Source organism: Suricata suricatta, chromosome 10 (assembly GCF_006229205.1).
Source record: "Suricata suricatta isolate VVHF042 chromosome 10, meerkat_22Aug2017_6uvM2_HiC, whole genome shotgun sequence".
Taxonomy (NCBI): domain Eukaryota; kingdom Metazoa; phylum Chordata; class Mammalia; order Carnivora; family Herpestidae; genus Suricata; species Suricata suricatta.
The window spans coordinates 62,292,240-62,312,199 of NC_043709.1; the positions used below are offsets into that span (position 1 = coordinate 62,292,240).

Below are 19,960 nucleotides of genomic sequence, written 5' to 3' on the forward strand. Positions count from 1 at the left end.
CAATTCCTTGCTATAAGAAAAAAATGTTTTTTTTCAAAGCATGCCATTGTTGTGCAAATTCAAGGTTTTCTGAATCTTATTCATTGCTCTAATAAGAAAATGATGGGAGGAGGAGAGGGATAAGGATGTTGACGTGATCAAGCCCTGTAGTGGAGTCTAAATTGTGTTCTGGACATCTGAATACTCTGTAATTAATGTGGCTCTGAATCACAAGAATCACCACCTTCAGAGTGCACGAATAGCCTTTTGAACAAACGTGGACATATTTGCAAACTATACAAATCCTACCAGAACCGTGGAAAGAAACATCAATATCTTTGCTCAGACATATTTCCCTGGGACACAGCTCTATCACTGAGCGGGTAAGACTCAGGCTTCCCACCATAACAAGCGATTCGCCTGTGATACGCCCTTGGGATGCTCTTCAGTTCTCCACTGCCAAGGCTATAGTTACTATGCAGTCATGGCCTTAAAAGCCATAGAATTCTTCTGCATGGAGGGTATTCCAACATACCTCCAGTGAGACTGCTGCTGAATTTTAATCAGCATTACCCAATTAATCCCAAGTTTTGGCATTAGCTGGTTCCTCCCACCAGAGCTCACACAAATCTGTACTTTAGACAGAATGCACTGAGTGTTGCTGTGCTTGTCTTTACCTTGTCGGGATGGGCACTTCTGTCAGACCCGAGAGAAGAACGGCCGGAGACAGCCTCACAAAGGCGACGATGGGGCGGTCCAGAGTATCCACCTCTCCCACCAGGACATTTGAGGCCTCCGCCCCCGTGGGAATTTTTTTCATGAAATGAAGATCCACCTGAAAGTCCAAAAGAACCCTCTGACAACCTAGGAGCTGTCACCTCACACATCAGTCACCTCTCTTACCTTACATTCACCTGTCGTTTCATAATTGAGCAAATGTTTGCTCACACTATTTCATTTGATCCTTGCAATACCTCTGTAAAGAGGATAAAATAGGTCTTATTAGCCTCATTTTTTTATTTAAAAAAGTGAAAATGACTGAAACCCAGATGGAGCCTTTAAGAGACAGAATTTAAATCCTTCTCTGATTTGGATTCCATGACACCACCTTTCTCAGTGACTGTTTTTGAAGCTCTGGGTCTAAGGGAGCCTTACAAGCAGAGATGTGACCTGACACCATCTGTGTTTTAGACAGTGTCGAGGCCAGGCCAGGGCCACGAGAGGCCAGAGGCAGGGAGGTCAAGGCTTGAACCAGAAGCTGCAGGGAGGCACTGTAACTGCAGAAACCCTTGGATGTACAAGTCACAGTCCCCAGGAACAGCTTCAACCACAAAGTTGTTTTAGGAGACAATAGCAAAAATAGTGTTTCAGCAAAACCTTTGGAGGTAGAAAGGGGCTGTGGAAGAGCAAGTACCAAAAACAATTTTGGAAAAATCGGGAGGCCTGTGTCAGGGAGGCCTCTCAGTGGCTCCTCTCAGTTCTAGCACTGACCCTGGTGGAACAAACTTGAGTGCCCCATGCAGGCTGGAGTGAAAGGAGAAGACCTAAGAGGGGCCAGTAGGTGGCTCCTTTTCTGCAGAAGGGGTTCTGGTCTTAGACAAAAGGTGTCGAACTACCAAAGCTTACCTAGCTCCCAGCGAGTGGACTCTTGGTCCCACTAGGGAAACTCTCAGGCCTATTAGCCAAGCTCCCATGTCGCTGCTCACCTTGCTTAAATCCACGGGGCTGTGTTCACAATTCACTCCATTTTTTACTTCAAGACTTGTAGTTGGAACAGATTGAGGAGACACGGTTTGACCTATTCAGAGAACACAGAATCCTCTGAGCCTCTGCCCTTTCCCTCTTTTGACCGTCCACCCCATCCATCCCTGGTTGGCTATGGCTCTCTCTCCGGGAAAGCCCAGCTGCGACCCACACATGCATGTCTCCTCACGGACTGGTAAAGAGAGGACAGAAGTCTTACTACTTCCACACTTTCTTCCTGAACATATTTGCTGTCCTCTTTTCCTTCTCTATTAAGGAAGTAATTCTTAACCAGGAGTGCACATCTGAGAATCCTTTGGATAACTTTTCAAATATGCATATTGCCAGGCATATCCCCTGCACGTTGTGGTTCAGGAAATGTGGGGACAGGGAGACCTAGAGGTTAGACCTGCCTGGCCACAGGAAAGAAAACCAATCGGCAGCAGAGATTCAAGGGGTGTATGCAACCCATCATGCACCTGGTTAAGGTATTGACATGGATTAACATATCAAAGCCTCACATTAAACTTACAGGGCAGATGCTATTATCATCCTTATTTTACAGAGGAGAAAATGAGACTTAAAGAGGTTTAGGAGGCTGCCCGAGGTCGCACACTCTGCCAATAGAGGAGCCTGAATCTGAAGCCTAGAAGTCTGATTCAAGAACCTTCACGACAGGGGCGCCTGGGTGGCTCAGTCGGTTAGATGGCCAACTTCAGCTCAGGTCATGATCTTACAGTTTGTGAGGTCAAACCCCACGTCGGGCTCTGTGCTAACAGCTCGGGGCCTGGAGCTTGTTTCAGATTCTGTGTCTTCCTCTCTTTCTGTCCCTCCGCTGCTCATGCTCTTTCTCTCTCAGAAATAAATTTTTAAAACATTTTTAAAAATTTAAAAAAAGAACCTACACTACTGTATCTTGTGTCCCTAGTCTTAAGATTGATCTGAGGCAACATTCCTGGTGCCATGAGAGATAGCTGGTCATCAGCCCCAGCCCCCATCTTGCCAGAAACCAAGCAGTACTGTGTGCAGGTCGGCGTGGGAGCACATTAGATGAATATGCCTGTACCCGAGAGTAACTTAGCATCTTCAGCTAGGTCCTCAATGTCCGGTTAATTATAGAACAGTCACTCTCAAGAATCTTACCATTTTTATCCATTGAATGTGGATCAGACTGCTTCTTACCAACCTCAGCAAAGGAGCGAACAATGGGAATGAGGTTATTTCTCTTTTTTTCATTCTGATGATGATGCTTTTTGAGAAGGACCTCCCGTACTTTCACGCGCATGCTGTCGTTCAGGTCACTGAACAGCTCTTGCTGGTCCAGGATCAGGTCTGGAAGGCAGGTGCTAACATGAACACTCAAAGTGACAGTCAATGAACTCAAAGAGGCCCACGCCAGCTGGTATGAGGGGTGGGGGCGAGGAGTAGGAGAAGCAGTTCTATGAGGGTCATTAAGGTATAAGGTACAACTTATACTTCAGGGTCTGAAAGAACTATTGATGACAGCAGCTGTGACAAGTCATACTTTGTTCATGTAACAAGTCATTATCATTAAAAACAATCAAGCCTTTAATAGGTGCCAGAACTATACTATGAACTTTACAGAGATTATCCAATCTAATCCCAGTGAAAACTCAGCAAAGGAGGTGGTATTGTAACAATTTGTACAGATCAGGAAACTGAGGCCCAAAGTTACAAAATTCCCCAAGATCTCACATCTAGTAAGTCACAGAGCTGGGATTCAATCCCAAGACTATCTGACTCAAAAGCCCACATCGTTACCCACTTTGTTCTGTTATCTGCCAAAGTTTCTCTATGGTCCCTTTCTCCAAGATTTCAACATTGCCACACTTGTCAAGAGGAACTACAACTGTAGACTGCTCCCAATGACAATTTGAAGGTGGAACCTACATGTATGATTGACTTAACTAAGCCCCTCAGGCAATGACCATCTACCTTTAACCTGTTCGATCAGCAGAGTTGAAGGGTGTGGAAAATCCCAATACCTGCTATTGAGTGTGAGTTCTAGAGCTAAAGGCCTCCCTTCTATCCCACTTCTACCACTTTCTGGGTGATCCTGGGCAAGTTACATAACTTTTCCATACCTCGATTTCCTCATCTGTAATATGGCACTAATATCATTAGCTATCTTCAAAAGTTGTTATGGAAAATTAATGATAATAAATACAAAGTGCCAATTCACAGTAAATACTTGAGACAGTTTACCTGTCTTTATCACCAGCATGAATACATCAGGTACCTAATGTAATGAACTATAGCAATTATACTTCAATCCTACATACCTATCCCCAAGCCTCCCCAAAACTTTGACCTATTCTCAACCCCAACTCCATCCATGACTATCCAAGTCTAGAAGAAAATCTATTGAATATTCAAGCTCAAGATCCATGGTTTCTCTGTCTTTAACCTTTATCTTGATTGGTTCATTGTCCCCATATAGTAAACATGCTTCAGGATCTTTCATCCTTTTTTTTTTAAGATTTTATTTTTAAATAATCTCTATACCCAATGTGGGACCTGAACCCATAACCCCAAATTCAGGAGTTCACACGCCCCACCAACTGAGCCAGCCAGGTGTCCCAGGATCCTTCATCTTGAAAAACAAAATGTAAAAGAAGAATGTTCAACCCAGACTCTCCTTTATCTATTATATCTTTCTGTCTCACTCTCTCTCTCTCTTATCATTTGAAGTTCTCAAAAGAAGGGCACCTGGGTAGCTCAGTTTGTGGAGCGTCCAACTTCAGCTCAGATCATGATCTTATGATGTGTGAGTTGGAGCCCCCTGTCAGGCTCTGCCCTGGCAGAACAGAGCTCACTTGGGACCCTCTGTTTCTCTCTCTCTGCCCCTTTCCCATGTGCTCATGGGCACATGTGCATGCACATTTTCTCTCTTAAAAATAAACATAAAAAATAATAAATTTTAAAATCTTTTAAAAAATTAAAATTAAAAAATAAGGGGGCTAAGTCGGTTAAGCGTCCAACTTCAGATCACATCATGTCTCACAGTTCCTGGGTTCGAGCCCCGCATCGGGCTCTGTGCTGACAGCTAGCTCAGAGCCTGGAGCCTACTTCGGATTCTGTGTCTCCCTCTCTCTCTCTGCCCCTCCCCTGCTCATGATCTGTCTCTCTCTGTCTCTCAAAAATAAATAAATGTTAAAAAATTTTTTTTAATTTAAAAATTTTTAAAAAAAAAGGATCCCAAAAGAAAATTTTCTCAGTCCCCTACAATTTGGCTATCTCAATGAAATTGTTTTTGATAAAATCAATAGCCTTCTCATTGCTAAATTCAGTGTCTGTTTACATGACCTCTGGGCAGCATTCGACACTGAGGAGTTGAAACTCTCTCCCCTGTTAGCTTTTGTAATGAGTTGAAAGGTGCCTGCTAGATACTTCCATGTACTAACCCCCAGAACCTGTGACTGTGATCTTACTTGTAAAAAGGGCCTTTGTGCATGTCATTAAGTTAAGGGTCTCAAGATCATCTTGGATAATATTGACAAATATTCTTATAAGAGGGACACAAATGAAAAGTCCATGCAAAGACAGAGGCAGACTGGAGTTAGGCATTCACGAGAAGGAACACCTACAGCCACTAGAAGCTGGAAGCAGCAAGGAATAACTTTCCCCTGGAGCCTTCGGAGGGGACACGGGATCTCGTCGGTGCTGACCCCTCCCCTGCTTCCCCAGGTGACTCCAGAGAGGCAGAATTTCTTGGACACTTGAAGGCAAGTTCGAAGAAATCTGTATTTAAGCTGTCCAGCCAAACAGAGCCAAGCCGTGAGAAAATCCCTCACAGGCACTCAGGTGCTTCCCAAACGCCACTCCCAAAGCATGGTAAGAACACTCAGCCACATCCGGAAACCCCACCGGACATCTCCCTTTACATCTTGCTGAGGAAGTGGGGGTCTTGGGGCTCAATTTCTCACATGTCTTTCCCAGCTGCCATGTTTACAAATCTTCCTTTAACATCTTTTTCTCTGCACAATTCCCGGTTGTCCTTTTCTCTAATTATTTCTAAGACATACTTCTGTTGTTGCACTTACTTAAATTGTCCCCTGGTTATTTCCCCCACTAGAAGCTAAGTTCCTTGAGGGCAGGAACTATGTCTTATCTTTATTTCCCCATGCCTAGCATATTACCAACCATAAATAGATACAAAATAAATGAGTGCTAAATGAGCAGGCAAATGGAGGACTGAATGAATACCTTGTCATTTGAAAGAGGCTGGGTAATAGGTAGAGTAGTTTCTTAGTTTAAAACCCATCCCAAAGGGCATCTGAGTGGCTCAGTTGGTTGAGTGTCCAACTCTTGATTTCAGCTTAAGTCAGGATCCCAGGGTCATAGGATCAAGCTCTGCATTGAGCTCCACACTAACAGCACAGAGCGTGTTTGGCATTCTCTCTCTCTGCCCCTCCTCCCCATCAAAATAAATAAGCTTACAAAAATAATAAAATTAAGTTAAAAACCCATCCCACAGCTGAAGGCATTGAGGTTGGGAAGGTTCAGTGACTGGCCTAAGGACAATATACAGCTACTTTATTCTTTCCTCCACCACACTTCTTTTGTTTAATGTTTATTCATTTTTTTAAGAGAGAAAGAGAGTGTGAGCAGGGGAGAGGTAGCGAGAGAGAGAGAGACACACAGAATCCGAAGCAGGCGCCAGGCTCCCAGCTCTCAGCACAGAGTCCAACGCAGGGCTTGAACTCACAAACCTTGAGGTCATGACCTGAGTCGAAGACAGATACTTAATCGACTGAGCCACCCAGGCACCCCTTCACACCACACTTCTTAATTTAAACAAACATTCCTCTGTTTTCTCTCACCTAACCTTACCTGAAATTTCCTCTATGCTATTTGCACGCATATCCAGAAGGACTGTTCCATTAATAAGGCAGCTCCTTAGCTCAAAGAGACTATGCAGTGAAAGGGTTGCCACATAAGGCTTGCTCCAGCGCTCTCCCCCATCCTCAACATCTTCTTCAAACTTCAGCCACCTGAAAGCATTACAAACAATTAGATGCCAGAGGTAGAAAATGAGGGCTTTTCACGAGAGAATTTCCTTAAAAATTTTTTTAAATATTTATTCATTTGTTTTGAGAGAGAGAGAGACAGAAAGCAAGCAGGGGAGGGGAAGAGAGAGAGACGGAGACAGAATCCCACGCAGGCTCCAGGCTCTGAGCTGTCAGCATGGAGCCCGGTGCGGGGCTCGAACTCACAAATCGTGAGATCATGAACAGAGCCCAAATCAAGTGTCAGACACTTAACTGACTGAGCCGGCCACCCAGGAGTCCCTTATGAGAGAATTTTTAATGTAAGCCACAAAGAAAGATATCTGAATAATCATTTTGAATGTTGTAATTTAATCTATATGTTCAGAAAAAAAAAACAGGTTAAAAAACAGTACAAAACTGAGTACAGTTTGATCATATTTCCATTAAAAGAAAAATGTAAAAATACAAACTCAAATGTATAAACACCAAATGTTGTATGCCTCATTATACCTGGGTAGTAAAATTATACATAATTTTCATCTTCTTTTCGCTTATCTTTACTTTCCAATTTTGTATAATGAGCACATATTGTGTGATTAAAAAGATTGCTCTCAGGGTGCCTGGTGGTTTGATCGGTTAAGCATCCGACTTTGTCTCAGTGCATGATCTTGTGGTTCTTGGCTTTGAGACCCCATGTTGAGCTCTGTGTTGACAGTTCAGGGCCTGAAGCCTGATTCAGATTCTGTGTCTCCCTCTCTCTCTACCCCTGCCCCGCTCATACTCTGTCTCTCTCTGTCTCTCAAAAATAAATAAACATTAAAAAAAAAGATCTCATTTATATCATTTGGATATATTAATAAAATGATAATATCTATCTTTTTTAAAAAGCCTCTGTATGACCTTTAGAAGTTGGCAAAGACAGAATAACAAGACTAATTGCCTTTTCACTTGGTATCAGGTTGATTGGCTTCTCGAATCCTCTCCAGCCATGGTAAATGTCCAAGGATATAGCAGGGATCCAGGAAGAGCTGTTCCAATAAGAGCTAGAGCCACATTTTGCTAGTTCCCCACCTTGCCTTCTTTCCTGAGGCTCAGGCATGCTGGCTTTGTATTGTCCATAAGGATCACTGGTCAATTATGGGAGGAGCCCCAGACATGGCCCTGGTTAATCCGAGGGCTCTTTGGGGATTTGAGCCTCAAGCAAGCCCAATCACTTGACAGCTACTCCAAGCGTACTGTCAGACTAGCTATAATCCCAGGGGTCTCCATGAGGCTGCACTGTCTCAAAAACTCTGGAACTTCTAGTAAATTAAAACCTGAACAAATTAAAACTCTATGGTTCACCTGCAGACAAGTCTGCACCTGTGCTATATTTGCTGGGCTAGGTCCAAACCAAGGTGGTGCCATGAGTCATCTTCTAAGCCAGACCGATGATATCAAGAGAGCCCATGAACAACTCTGAGCCCTAAATAAGTTAGAGGACTCCCTGAAGATTCTGCTTTTCAGTCACCAATCCCAGGCTCAGGGTCAATTGGCATAGGCGTCCCCAGAGACATCACAAAGAGGCCAACATCAAGACTTTGCAGAGAACATTAGTCCATGTGTCAGTCATTACTTCTCCATGAAAAAATAAAAGGCAAGCAGACCTGTCACTTGCTGAAAGGTACAAGGAAATGTGCCTACCCAAGCAAATCTTGGGTTATTTTAGAGCCTTACCTGGCCGTCTCCTTCCATTCGGCATCTTCTCCTTCTTTCAGACAGATCTCATCCAGCTCTGTGAACAGCTCATGAGGTACATGCTCTTCATCTTCCTCAGTGCCCAGAATGAACTGAACACGCTGAGATGGTGTGTCTGCAAAATCAGCCACAGAGAAAGGTCTGCTTCCAGCCTCAACTTAGGACAGAAATAGCATTCTGCTAGACTTAGCACATCTGGGGGCCTTATAACTTCAGGAACACAGAGAAGACAATCCTGAATGTAGATCAAAAATATTGCTTTACCACCTCCCAACCCCCTCCCTCACCCTGCAAAATGCTCTTCTATACAAGCAGTTGATGGGAGGGAAAAATTACGAACTAAGACCACTTGAAGAAAACCCACAGCAAATTGGAAATCTGACTAATGTCATCAAAAAGCATGGTTAGTTTTCTGGCAAATGATTTCATCTATATGGTCATTGATTCAGGGAGGGCCTGAACTATGACTTTTTCAGGAAGGTATTTTTGATTCTTAGAGGCATTTCTGCTTGGAAGCAAGCTCTGAAAAGTCTACAAAAGGGCTAGAGAAGCAAGACCACCTACTTGATGTCCAATCACACATTCCCTCAGCCATGGACACCCACCCTCTATCCCGAGAGTGTTACCGTGGGCCAGGGCCTCTGGGCCTTCCTCCCCCTGGCTGGCTCCTTTGCCCCGACCCCGTCTCCGGTGCTTCTGGCCATGGGTTCGGTGATGGCGATGGCTCTGCCGGCCCAGCGGCATCCGAACCCCCACATACAGAGTCCTGTGACCTGGAACAAAGCAGAAGGTCTGTGCAAAGAATGCCTTTATTTTTTTTTTATTTTAAACGTTTTTATTTATTTATTTTTGGTAATCTCTATACCCAACATGGGGCTCAAACTGACAATCCCAAGATCAAGAGTCTCATGCTCCTCCAGCTGAGCCAGCCAGGCACCCCAGAGAATGCCTTTAGTAAAAGGAATCGAGCATATTTAAGAAAGAAAAGAATCATAGGTCTCTGGCCTGGTCACAACTCTAGTGGCAACACTTCAAAGACTTCCAGGACTAATGATGTAGAGTTTTTCTTAATGTGTTTATTATTTTTTAAATGTTTTTATTTATTTTTGACACAGAGAGAGAGACAGTGTGAGCAGGGGAGGGTCAGAGAGAAAGGAAGACACAGAATCAGAAGACAGGCTCCAGGCTCTGAGCTAACTGTCAGCACAGAGCCTGATGCGGGGCTCAAACCCATGAACAGTGAGGTCATGACCTGAGCCGAAGTCAGACGCTCAACCAACTGAGCCACTAGTGATGTAGAGATCTTGGGAGTTGAAGGACTCCTTCACCCTACAGTGGCTGCAAACCTCACAGGAGTGTTAAGAGCAAAGGCAGTAACGTGAATGAACCTGATTTGCAAACCATAAAGGCCAACACAGATGCTAGTTGTTGTTAAGACAATTTGAGCAACTGGGAAAAAGCACTACAGTCACTCTGGGACAACTGTGGTGAGTCTTGGCAGAGAGGTAGTTTGGAAAGTGGTTAAATGCTCAAGTCAACCTGCCTGGGTCCTAAACTTGACCTCATCATTCAGTAACCATGGAACCTGGAACAAGTTATCTAAACTCTCTCTGTTTTTAAGAAACGATACTAAAATCTTATTATTTAAACTCAGAGGGTTTCCAGAGCAGTAAATAAGATAATGTATGTAAAATGCTTAATGCAATGCCAATACATTCTAAAACTATTTTCCATTAGGTTTTTTTCCTGCATTGTAAAATACAAGAGACAAGAGAAGAACGTGAAAAAATAAGTGATCCAACAGCATTCCTGCATGGGTCCTCCTTTTCTACTTATTTGTTTCTTCTATAAGCAATATTTTGTTCTGCTCGTGACTTCCAGGCCTCTCTCACCTCCACTGGCTTCCCTTGCTTTCCTGCTAGGCCTGAAGCCCCCAAATCAGTAGCTTCCAGGATGCTACCAACCCTAATGTGCAGAGCATTAGTCTTCCCCCCATTGCTGCCCAGTTACTGTCGCTAGCACTCTAGATCTCAGGCCGATCCTTGCTTCTTCCACTATGGAAATGTTCCAATCTTCAGTCACTGTCCTCAAATCCTTCCTCCCTCTGTGCAGGTGACCTCACTTCATATGTTACTAAGAAGACTTAGGCTGTCTCATGTGACCTCCATCCATCTCAGCCTGGGAGCTTTCTCCCCCAGCCTCTCCTCTTCACCAAGTTAATGAGTGTGGCTTCCCATGCATCTGGAATCCTATGCCATCAGCTGGCCTCGGTCTCTCCTTTCTATCCACCCCTTCCACAGCTTTCTTTTCATTACAAGTCTCTCTTCTTCTTTTTTTTTTTTTAAGTAAACTCTAGGCCCATTGTGGGGCTTGAACTCATGACCCTGAGACCAAGAGTTGCATGTTCTACCAACTGAGCCAGTCAGGTACCCCAAGTATCTCCTATCTTAAAACTTTCCCGGGGTGCCTGGGTGGCTCAGTTGGTTGAGCAGCTCAGGTCATGAACTCACTTTTGTGTGTTTGAGCCCCATGTCGGGCTCTGTGCTGACAGCTCAGAACCTGGAGGCTGCTTTGGATTCTGTGTCTCCCTCTCTTTCTGTCCCCTCCCCTGCTTGCGCTCTGTCTCTCTCTCTGTCTCAAAAATAAAAGATTAAAAAATTAAAAAAGAAACTCTCCCAATATGGTGCTACCCTCTAAGCTTCTACCTGTCCTTTTTCCTTCTCCATCAGATCACTTTCAAGAACAGTCCACCCACCTAGCTCCCTTTCCTCACCATCTCCTTGTTCCATAGCATCTGCATGTGGCTACTTTCCACTGAAAGTGCCCTCATTAGAGACCACTTAATCACTAGATCTCTATCATCTTATATCTCTCTCAAAAGCCTTTCTTGAGAGCCCACTGGGTGCCAGGCAGGATCCAAATCCCTAGACTACCTCTTCTCATTGGTGGTCCAGGGCCCCTAGCTCCTGCACCCCCGCCCTCCCACACTCATTTGCTCTCCTCTGACTATGCTTCTCCATCCCTTCCACAATCCACCAAAGGAAAACTCCCTAGGCTTTGATCATGGGCCCTTCCCTTTTTTATTGGTATCTACTCTCATGATTTGAAAGTTTACCTCTTCAAGTGACACCCAAATCTTTATCTACAGCGATTCAACACATCCCAAAGCAAACCCATGACCCTCCAACTCCAGTCAGGCTCATACCCATTTCTTCCAGGTTTCTCTTCTTGGTATCACCATTCTCTCCGCTCTCCAGGCCTAAAACCTCAGAGCTTTTCCCCATGCCCCTCAGTGTTACATCCTCCAGATTAGGGACATCAAGGCTTTCTCTCCTCCTACTTTGACAATAGCAGGAGGCTCCTTCCTGCCTCCCACACCAATCCATTCCTACAAACGAGTCCTCCTGAAGTACTGCTCTGATCACAGCTCACTGCTGTGCAGCCAGGACCCTGCATGCTCTAGCATGTTCAGGCCCCAGCCTCCTTTCTAGTCATTTCTTCACTAGGACAAACTGTGCATTAATAGGAAAATAAAGGGAAGGGGCCCCTAAAAGAAGTGAGTGATCAGCTCAAGAGAGACTAAAGTGGAAATCCTACGCATGGTCACACCATTTAAACAATCTGGAGGTGGGGGAGGTGCGGATCTAGAGATGTACACCTTCTGCATCGACCCCAGCCACTCCTCCCCAAGCCTTAGCTGCTTGCGCCCACCACCATCTCTCGTTCTTTACCTGAACCAAGCCTCTATTCCACAAATGTGCCGATGCCTTCCAGACACAGACTTGGCTCACCTCCACAATAGTCACAGCAAACGCGCCTTCCTTCCTGCTCTTACTCCTGATCTTCCCAATCAGATGTGCTGTCTCCTCCTTCTAAATCGCCAGAGTCCTTGGCTAACATTCTCTCATGCACTTATTTTATGCCTTGAACTAGACTTAATACCACCCACTATTCATCTGCAAGCTTCTCAAGGTTCCAGGTCAGACTTACTTCCTCTTGAAAGCCATCACATAACAAAGCACAGTGTTTTACAGATGGCCATTGCTGCATAAATGTACAGAAAATGGCACGTCTCTTAAGGGAATCTCTTGGCAATATAACTCCTTAGAACCTTCTCAGGAGTCCAAAATCTAACCTAACAGGGCCTCTAATCTGAAAGGAACCACAAAAGGAATGTATCACCAAAGTGAATGTGTTTACAGTAGATGAAAGACTCACCTAAGCGTGAGAGGATTGAGAAGGTCCAAACCAAGCTGAGAATGGAGAGCTTAATCCAGGAAGACTTCCTAGATAGGGGCACTTTATGGAAAGAGTAACCAACTCTTCATCTTCTTTCCATAGCAATGGGGTTTCCTAAGACTGTGCTCTAACTTCTTTGGGGACTCCTCAGTAAGTGCGCTCCACTTTCAAGTCAAGTTAACATGCCTTTGAGTGCAGCTCTAACAGCCCTTCTCTATTTCTCTCTCCTTTTCTTTATCCTCTCCTGCCTTCCAAATTCCAAAGTGATAAAGAAAAATAAAAAGAAACAGGATCATATATACCACATCTTCTTTATACATTCATCTCTGGATGGACACTTGGGTTGCTTCCATATCTTGTTATTATAAATAATGCTATAATAAACATAAGGGTTCATATATCTTTTTGAATTAGTATTTTCATTTCCTTTGGGTAAATACCCTGTAGTGGAGTTACCGGGTCATTGGTAATTCTATTTTTAATTTTGGGGAAGACCTCTATACTGTTTTCACAGTGGCTATCCCAATTTGCATACAAACAATGGACTATTCCTCAGCCATAAAAAAGAATGAAATCTTGCCATGTATACCAACATGGATAAACCTCAAGGGTATAATGCTGAGTGAAATAAATCAGACAGAGAAAGATAAATACCATATGATTTCACTCCTATCACTCCTATGTGGAATTAAGAAATAGAACAAGTGAACAAAGAAAAAAGAGACCAAACACGCACACTCTTAAATACAGAGAACTAGTGTTTGCCAAAGGGGAGGCAGTGGTGTGGGTGAAGTAGATGATGGAGATTAAAGAGCGCACTTACCATGATGAGCACTGAGTACTCAGTACTGTACAGAACTGCTGAGTCATTACGTTGTGTGCCTGGAACTAATATAACACTGTATGTTTAAACTTCAAGAAAAAAAGGAACAGTATTGGAGGGAAAGCTGATGAGAGATTTATTGGAATGCTGAGAGGCAGGAGGATAAAATATTTACTACCCGGTGGACACACACCTCCTATTTTCATCCTGTCTCAGGGCAATCCTGTGTTGATTCATGCACATCTCAGGACATTTCTGACAGGCAGATCTCCGAACATAGTGTAGTCATCTTTCAACTTTATTGAAACAAAAATACAGAACCAGAAGTCATCCGCTAAGATGTGGGATTCCAAACCTCTGACATTATCAATGAAAACTATAAAGTGTGAAAATGACTAAATTGAATACCATCTGTTAACTAATAATGTTCCATTGTAGTACGTTCATTAGTTCCCTGCAGTATACCCCTGAGACCAACTTGGCCTGGAGTCACCTAACTGTTCCAGGTCCTGTCCCAAAGGCTGGGGATACGACAGTGAAAAGCACAAGGTCCCTGTCCTCCATACACAGATTCTAGTTGGGGGAGACAGACACCGTGAAAACAGTAACATACTATTTCAAGTATTGATAAGAGTTCCAAGTAAAAACATGCTAAATGGTCTGGGGTAGAGGGTAGGATGGAGAAGGGAGACTGTAGCTAAGATGATCACAGGCGACATCTGAGTGATGAGGAGAGGCCATGAGCAGAGCAGTCAGGGCGAGGCGAGATAAAGTCCAGAGGCTCGGCAGTGGGAATGTGTGAATTCCACAACCACAGTAGGGCCAGTGGGGCCAGAGCAAGAGGAAGAGGAAAGAAGAGGAGGAGGAAAAGGTCAGAGAGGCGGGCAGGGGCAGATCATGAAGAACCCCTGGGCAGTGAAAAGCATAATTAGATCCCATAGAACCACTTCAACCAGCCCTGAAAATCGTGACCTAGGGGGAGACCTGGCTGGCTCAGTGGGTAGAGTGTGCAACTCCTAATTTCAGGGTCATGAGTTTGAGCCCCATGTTGGGTGTTGAGAGTGATTAAAAATAAAACCTCTAAAAACGTTTTTTTTAACAAAAATAAAAAATAAAATAGTGACCTACGTATGTAAAACCAGGTGTGTCCAGGTAGAGCCTGACTTACGTGAAGAAAAGCCTCATCAGGGGTGACTCTCAGTCCTTTAACAGAGTCACCCCAACCATTAGCTTCCTTTCCCAGTAAACCTCCCAGAGGATTACTGGGCAGGCTAGGACCGCCGCTTCTCCTTAGCCACATTCGAAGTACCTCCACTGGGCTTTTGTTGGTATATTGCTAGTATTAGGTAATTTTAAGTACAATTTCTAAATGGAAATTGAGGGGCAGTGATTAGGTATTAGAACCTGTTTTATTAGATCTCATTTTCTCAGCGAATTTGCTCACTGTCATTATTAAAGTAAAACAAAGAAGTTGGATCGAATGACTTCTCACGTCCAATCTAGGTTCTATGTACAAACTTAGGAAAGGCTCCGGCAAAGTCAGTTTTGGAGAAGCCAAAATGGCTCTATTGTTCCCACTCTTCTTATTTGTTGCTGCAAAAAAAGCACTCCAGCAGGGGCTCAGTAAATGTTGAACGAATGACCCATGGTTTTGCTTGGTATCTAAAATTCCCACGAGGCAAGTCTGGAGATAATGGGGGAGACACCCTTCAGATGCCTTTGGTGGCTCTGGAGGAAGGAAGGGAAAGCTTAAATCTTAGGAAAGGAAGACTCTTCTTTCTCTAAGAATTTTTTTTGGTCCAATCAGTCCTCAGACACTAACCAACCACAGTGCCTACCTTTTGAAAATGCCAGAGATGGGCAGAAACGAAAACAAGCCCCAGCAGGGGTCAGAGCTAAGAAGGGCCAACTCGCTGTCAGAAAATTAAGGCTTCAGTTTCTAGGCTGAAGACTCTGACACTGGGACTCTGAAACTGGGGCCTGGATTCTGAGTGAGGTCAGCAGAGATGATGACAAACAAATGGACACTAGGAAATGAATACAACATCAAAAATATCTATTCCATTTAACTGGACTCTGGAAGTCTGGTGACCTCACTAAACTAATCCTGTGGTCACTTTGCTGGCCGTTCATCTGCCCCCCTCCACCACCCACAGTCTTCTGCCCTTCTTCCCACTACCTACCTACCAACTCACCCAGACTCCACCTTCCAATTCCCCATCTTTTCTCTTCAGTCATTGTCAGATCTACTCTTCGGGGGCTACCTTTGTTTTATGGTTTTTATTTTTATTTTTTTTTATTTTTTTTTTCAGTATTTGCTGACATAAAGCCTAAAACATCCCTAACACATTTAAAAAGAAAACAAACAAACAAACAAAACAGAAGGGAAAATCTGAACTGCACTGCGTCATGAAAATTAGCAATCAAATGTACAGTGATCAAAAAAAATCTATTGAATACTTTGGCTATTACACAATATGGTATGTCTCTTTGAACATAGAAACTTATAACACACCCTTTCTTTTTTCTTTTTCTTTTTTTTTTTTAAACTTATTTTTGAGAGACACAGAGACAGAGTATGAGTGAGCAAGGGGCAGAGAGAGAGGGAGACACAGAATCTGAAGCAGGCTTCAGGTTCCGAGCTGTCAGCACAGAGCCCAATGCAGGGCTCAAACCCTCAAACTGTGAGATCATGACCCAAGCCGAAGTTAGATGCTCAACTGACTAAAACAGGTGCAAAGGAGGCTATCTGTGTGCAAATACAAGTATTCATTTGTAAGACTTATGGGAAAGGTGTAATGTTACTGTCTTTATTTTTTATTTATTTATTTTCAAATGAGTTAATGGTGTAGTCTTGGTTTCAAGAGTAGAACCCAGTGACTCATCATCTCTTTCATGTAACACCCAGGGCTCAAACTGAAAAGTGCCCTCCTTGATGCCCATCACTGTCACTGATTTAACCCACCTCTCCTCCAACAACCTAAAAATAAGTATGTACACATGTACAGAGAGTAACCATCAGTGATCTGGTGCTGCACTGTGTGGAGCAGGGCAGAAATCGCAGCTGTGACCTACCTTGCAGAGGGAGACGAGACCTACCAACACAGGGCATGTCGGACACACTGTTTACCCAGCGCACACGCGAACTCATTAGAACGTGCAGAGGACTGTTCCACCCCCTGGGCTACAGGATGACTCAAAGTCAAGAACCACAGTGGGGAATCTAACATTCGAAGCAGATGTGAGCTTTTTTTTTAAACTTATAAATAGGATCAAAAGGCTCTTACGTCTGTTAAAAACGTATTAGAGGACACTAAACCTGTTCTGGGAATCTTAAGTCTAGTCGTTAATCAAGAATAATGATCTGCCAGGAAAAATGGAAAAAGCCATTATTTCTGTAACTAAAGCAATGTCCCGTGTCCCTCTGGGAGCAGGACAGCCCACTGAAGCACATCACGAATGACTATCGCTCTTCGTTGAGCTTATCTTTGGAAATCTGTTCCAATATTTGGTTTGGACTCTTCTCATATATGAAAAGAATCAATGTCATGGCTTAATGTACCTTCTACTAATGGAATTAACTTATATCCAAAGACCCACATTTACAAAAGTCTGTAACAACATCCCGCAACTAAATCTCTGAAATAGTTCTGAAAAGGGGTGAGGAATGGTTTATGCTATGCGGAGCAGAAGGTAGGAAATTAAGGGGAAAGAAGACCCAGAGACTTATCCTCAGCCACAGAACCCTGGACCATGCATACATGTTAAATCAGAACACAGTTTACTTCTGTCTTCTACCAAAGTGGGACTGACTTTATTTCATGCCTTCAAGAGATGACACCAGGGGCGCCTGGATGGCTCAGCCAGTTAAGCGTCTGACTTCAGCTCAGGTCATGATCTCACAGTCCGTGGGTCCAAGCCCCGCATCAAGCTCTGTGCTGACAGCTCAGAGCCTGGAGCCTGCTTTGGATTCTGTGTCTTCCTCTCTCTCTGCCCCTCACCTGCTCATGCTCTGTCTCTGTCTCTCAAAAATGAATAAAATGTTAAAAAAATTAATTAAAAAAATAAAGATGACACCACTCTAAGGGCAGCCTGAGCCCCAGGGCCTCCCTCACAGTCAGTCAGGGTAGAGCCCACAGTGTGACTGAGCCTAGAGCAAACCCCAGCTCCCTCTCCAGAGCAGCTCTAAAGCCACATCAGGCCTGAGAAGTAGGCACCATTTGTCCTCCATTTGCCAACAGTGTTTTACTTAAGAAGTGCTAACAGGGCACCTGGGTGGCTCAGCCAGTTGAGTGTCTAACTCTTAGTTTCAGTTCAGCTCATGGTCTCACAGTTCATGAGTTCAGGCCTCATGTCGGGCTCCACACTGCAGAGGCTACTTGGGATTCTCTCTCTTCCTCTGCACCTCCCCCGGGCATGAGCACACTCTCATTCTCAAAATAAAAACAAATAGCTTTTTAAAAAAGTGCTAACATATATAAGATTCTAGTTTTCAGAAAGCTCTGTGTATAAAGGACTATTTGCCAGGACGCTATCCCTTAGAAATGACATGACAGATAGCTTTCCTTCATAGCAAGATAGCCAGTGCATAAGGAAGAGATGATGTCATCTTGAAAAGATGCTCCTGCTGCCAATTACTCAGCTCACCTCTGTGAATGGAACCCAGTTCTCAGGATCCAAGAGAATTTGCCCACATTTATTATTCTACTCCCGGGCAGACAAGAGTCTTCATACATGGTTCCCTCCTTGCTGAGGGCCAAGGTCAGCTGGGCCCAGACAGCTAAACTGAGAGCAGCAGTGCTCTCGCAATGCAGTGAGAGGGTAGAGAAGCAACAGGATTATCAGGGCTGAGGGACGGGGGAGGCAACAAGAGCAATAGCCCTATGAGGTCTGTATCATATAAAAATGCGTATGTGATGGAGCAAGACGTTGAGGTTGGGTGGCTCATGCTGAGCACTGGCCTCCTCGGGCAGCGTGCTGGAACGGAAAGGGGAGAATTCCAGCCCGTCTCACCCGCTACATGGCTAAATGACCCTGAGCAATTTCTCCACCTGGAAAATCCAGAAGGTACCTACCCACCCGGGGCTGCCCTGAAGATGAAAACGACCACGTGTACAAAGTGCCTCATCAAACGTTTACCACACAAGTGCCATTCAACAAATGTCAGCCTCCCGCCTCCACAGCCTTCCCTTCTCCCCTTTCCCCCAGTTGCTGAAACCCACACTGGCTCTTCTTCCATCTGGTCAAAATAACTTGGAAGACTTGACCTTGATATAGCCAAACTCCCCTGACCTCCAGGAGCCACCCACGTAAGTTCTCCTGGTAACAGAGGCTGAGTCAGCCTCTACGGCTTTCTCTCTCCCCATCCAAAGGACAAGTTTTCGCTGAGGATTATTCAACTTTGATGGAAAAAAAAAAACCAAAAACGGGACAGGAACAAGCAGTACAGAGAGAACATTTTCCATGCTGTCTCAGTCATTAGAAAGTTGCTGTATCATAGCCTTCCACATTGTAGGGGACGCTGCAGAGATTTCACAAAGGTTTCTGAGCCAAATGGGGGTTCTCATTAAAGCTATACTGGACACAAGCCTTTCTCTAATAAAACTGAACATCACCACTTATCAGAAACCACGCCCTATGGGAAAAAGAAAAGTGGAAGGACACCACCAATGGTCATGTGAGGATCTAGGGGTGGGACAGGAAAAAAAAGAAGAGCCTTGATAAGGTAAACTGAACAGAGCAGATCAATAAAAACCTCTCTTCTTTCCCTTCCACTTCACTTGAGTTTTTTTTTTTAAGTTTATGTATTTTGAGAGAGAGTGTGTGTGCGCAAGCCAGCATGCATGTGAGCTGGGGAGGAATGGAGAGAGAGAGAGAGAGAGAGAGAGAATCCCAAGCAGGATCTGTGCTGTCAACCCAGAGCCCAACATGGGGCTCAACCTCGTGTACTGTGAGATTATGACCTGAGCTGAAATCAAGAGCCCTACACTTAACCGTAGGGCTGAGCCACCCAGGCATCCCCAGCTGGGTTTTTTTTAAATACAGCTCTGTGCTGTGAATTCTTAAAGAATATGTTATAGGAGTATATGTTTTCTCTTGTCTTGTTTAGATAAAAATACCAGGTAGAAATGGGCATATTTAGAATGGGAAGAGCAAATATTGGAGATGCAGCAGAAACAGGGTTTTAGAACCAAACTGAATTTTAAAAACTATTGTATTTTCTTTTCTTTTAAAATTGTGTACATATTTGCATTTGCATTTGTGGGCAGTTGCCAAGAATTGACAAGCTGATCTGACAAGTCCTTTAGAGTCTCAAGGAACAGATCATTTGTTAATATTTACATCGGACTTGACAGTGCTCAAAGTGGTGTCTCATATGCTATTAGATCCTAATAGTAAGGTATTAATATCCCTACTTCTAAAATTG

The 19,960-nt window shown here is 44.0% G+C and overlaps 1 protein-coding gene across 1 annotated transcript in view; it reads right to left on the reverse strand.

Moving 5' to 3' along the window:
- Positions 1-19,960, reverse strand: part of SLC4A8 (solute carrier family 4 member 8) — a 75,319-nt gene that overhangs the window by 40,813 nt on the left and 14,546 nt on the right. Inside the window, exons 3-8 of the mRNA XM_029955499.1 lie at positions 9,098-9,244; positions 8,451-8,586; positions 6,577-6,737; positions 2,866-3,054; positions 1,686-1,777; positions 657-814 (exon numbers count right to left, since the gene is read on the reverse strand). Of these exons, the coding sequence (XP_029811359.1) occupies positions 657-814; positions 1,686-1,777; positions 2,866-3,054; positions 6,577-6,737; positions 8,451-8,586; positions 9,098-9,244 (883 nt within the window). The remainder of the gene's footprint in view (positions 1-656; positions 815-1,685; positions 1,778-2,865; positions 3,055-6,576; positions 6,738-8,450; positions 8,587-9,097; positions 9,245-19,960) is intronic.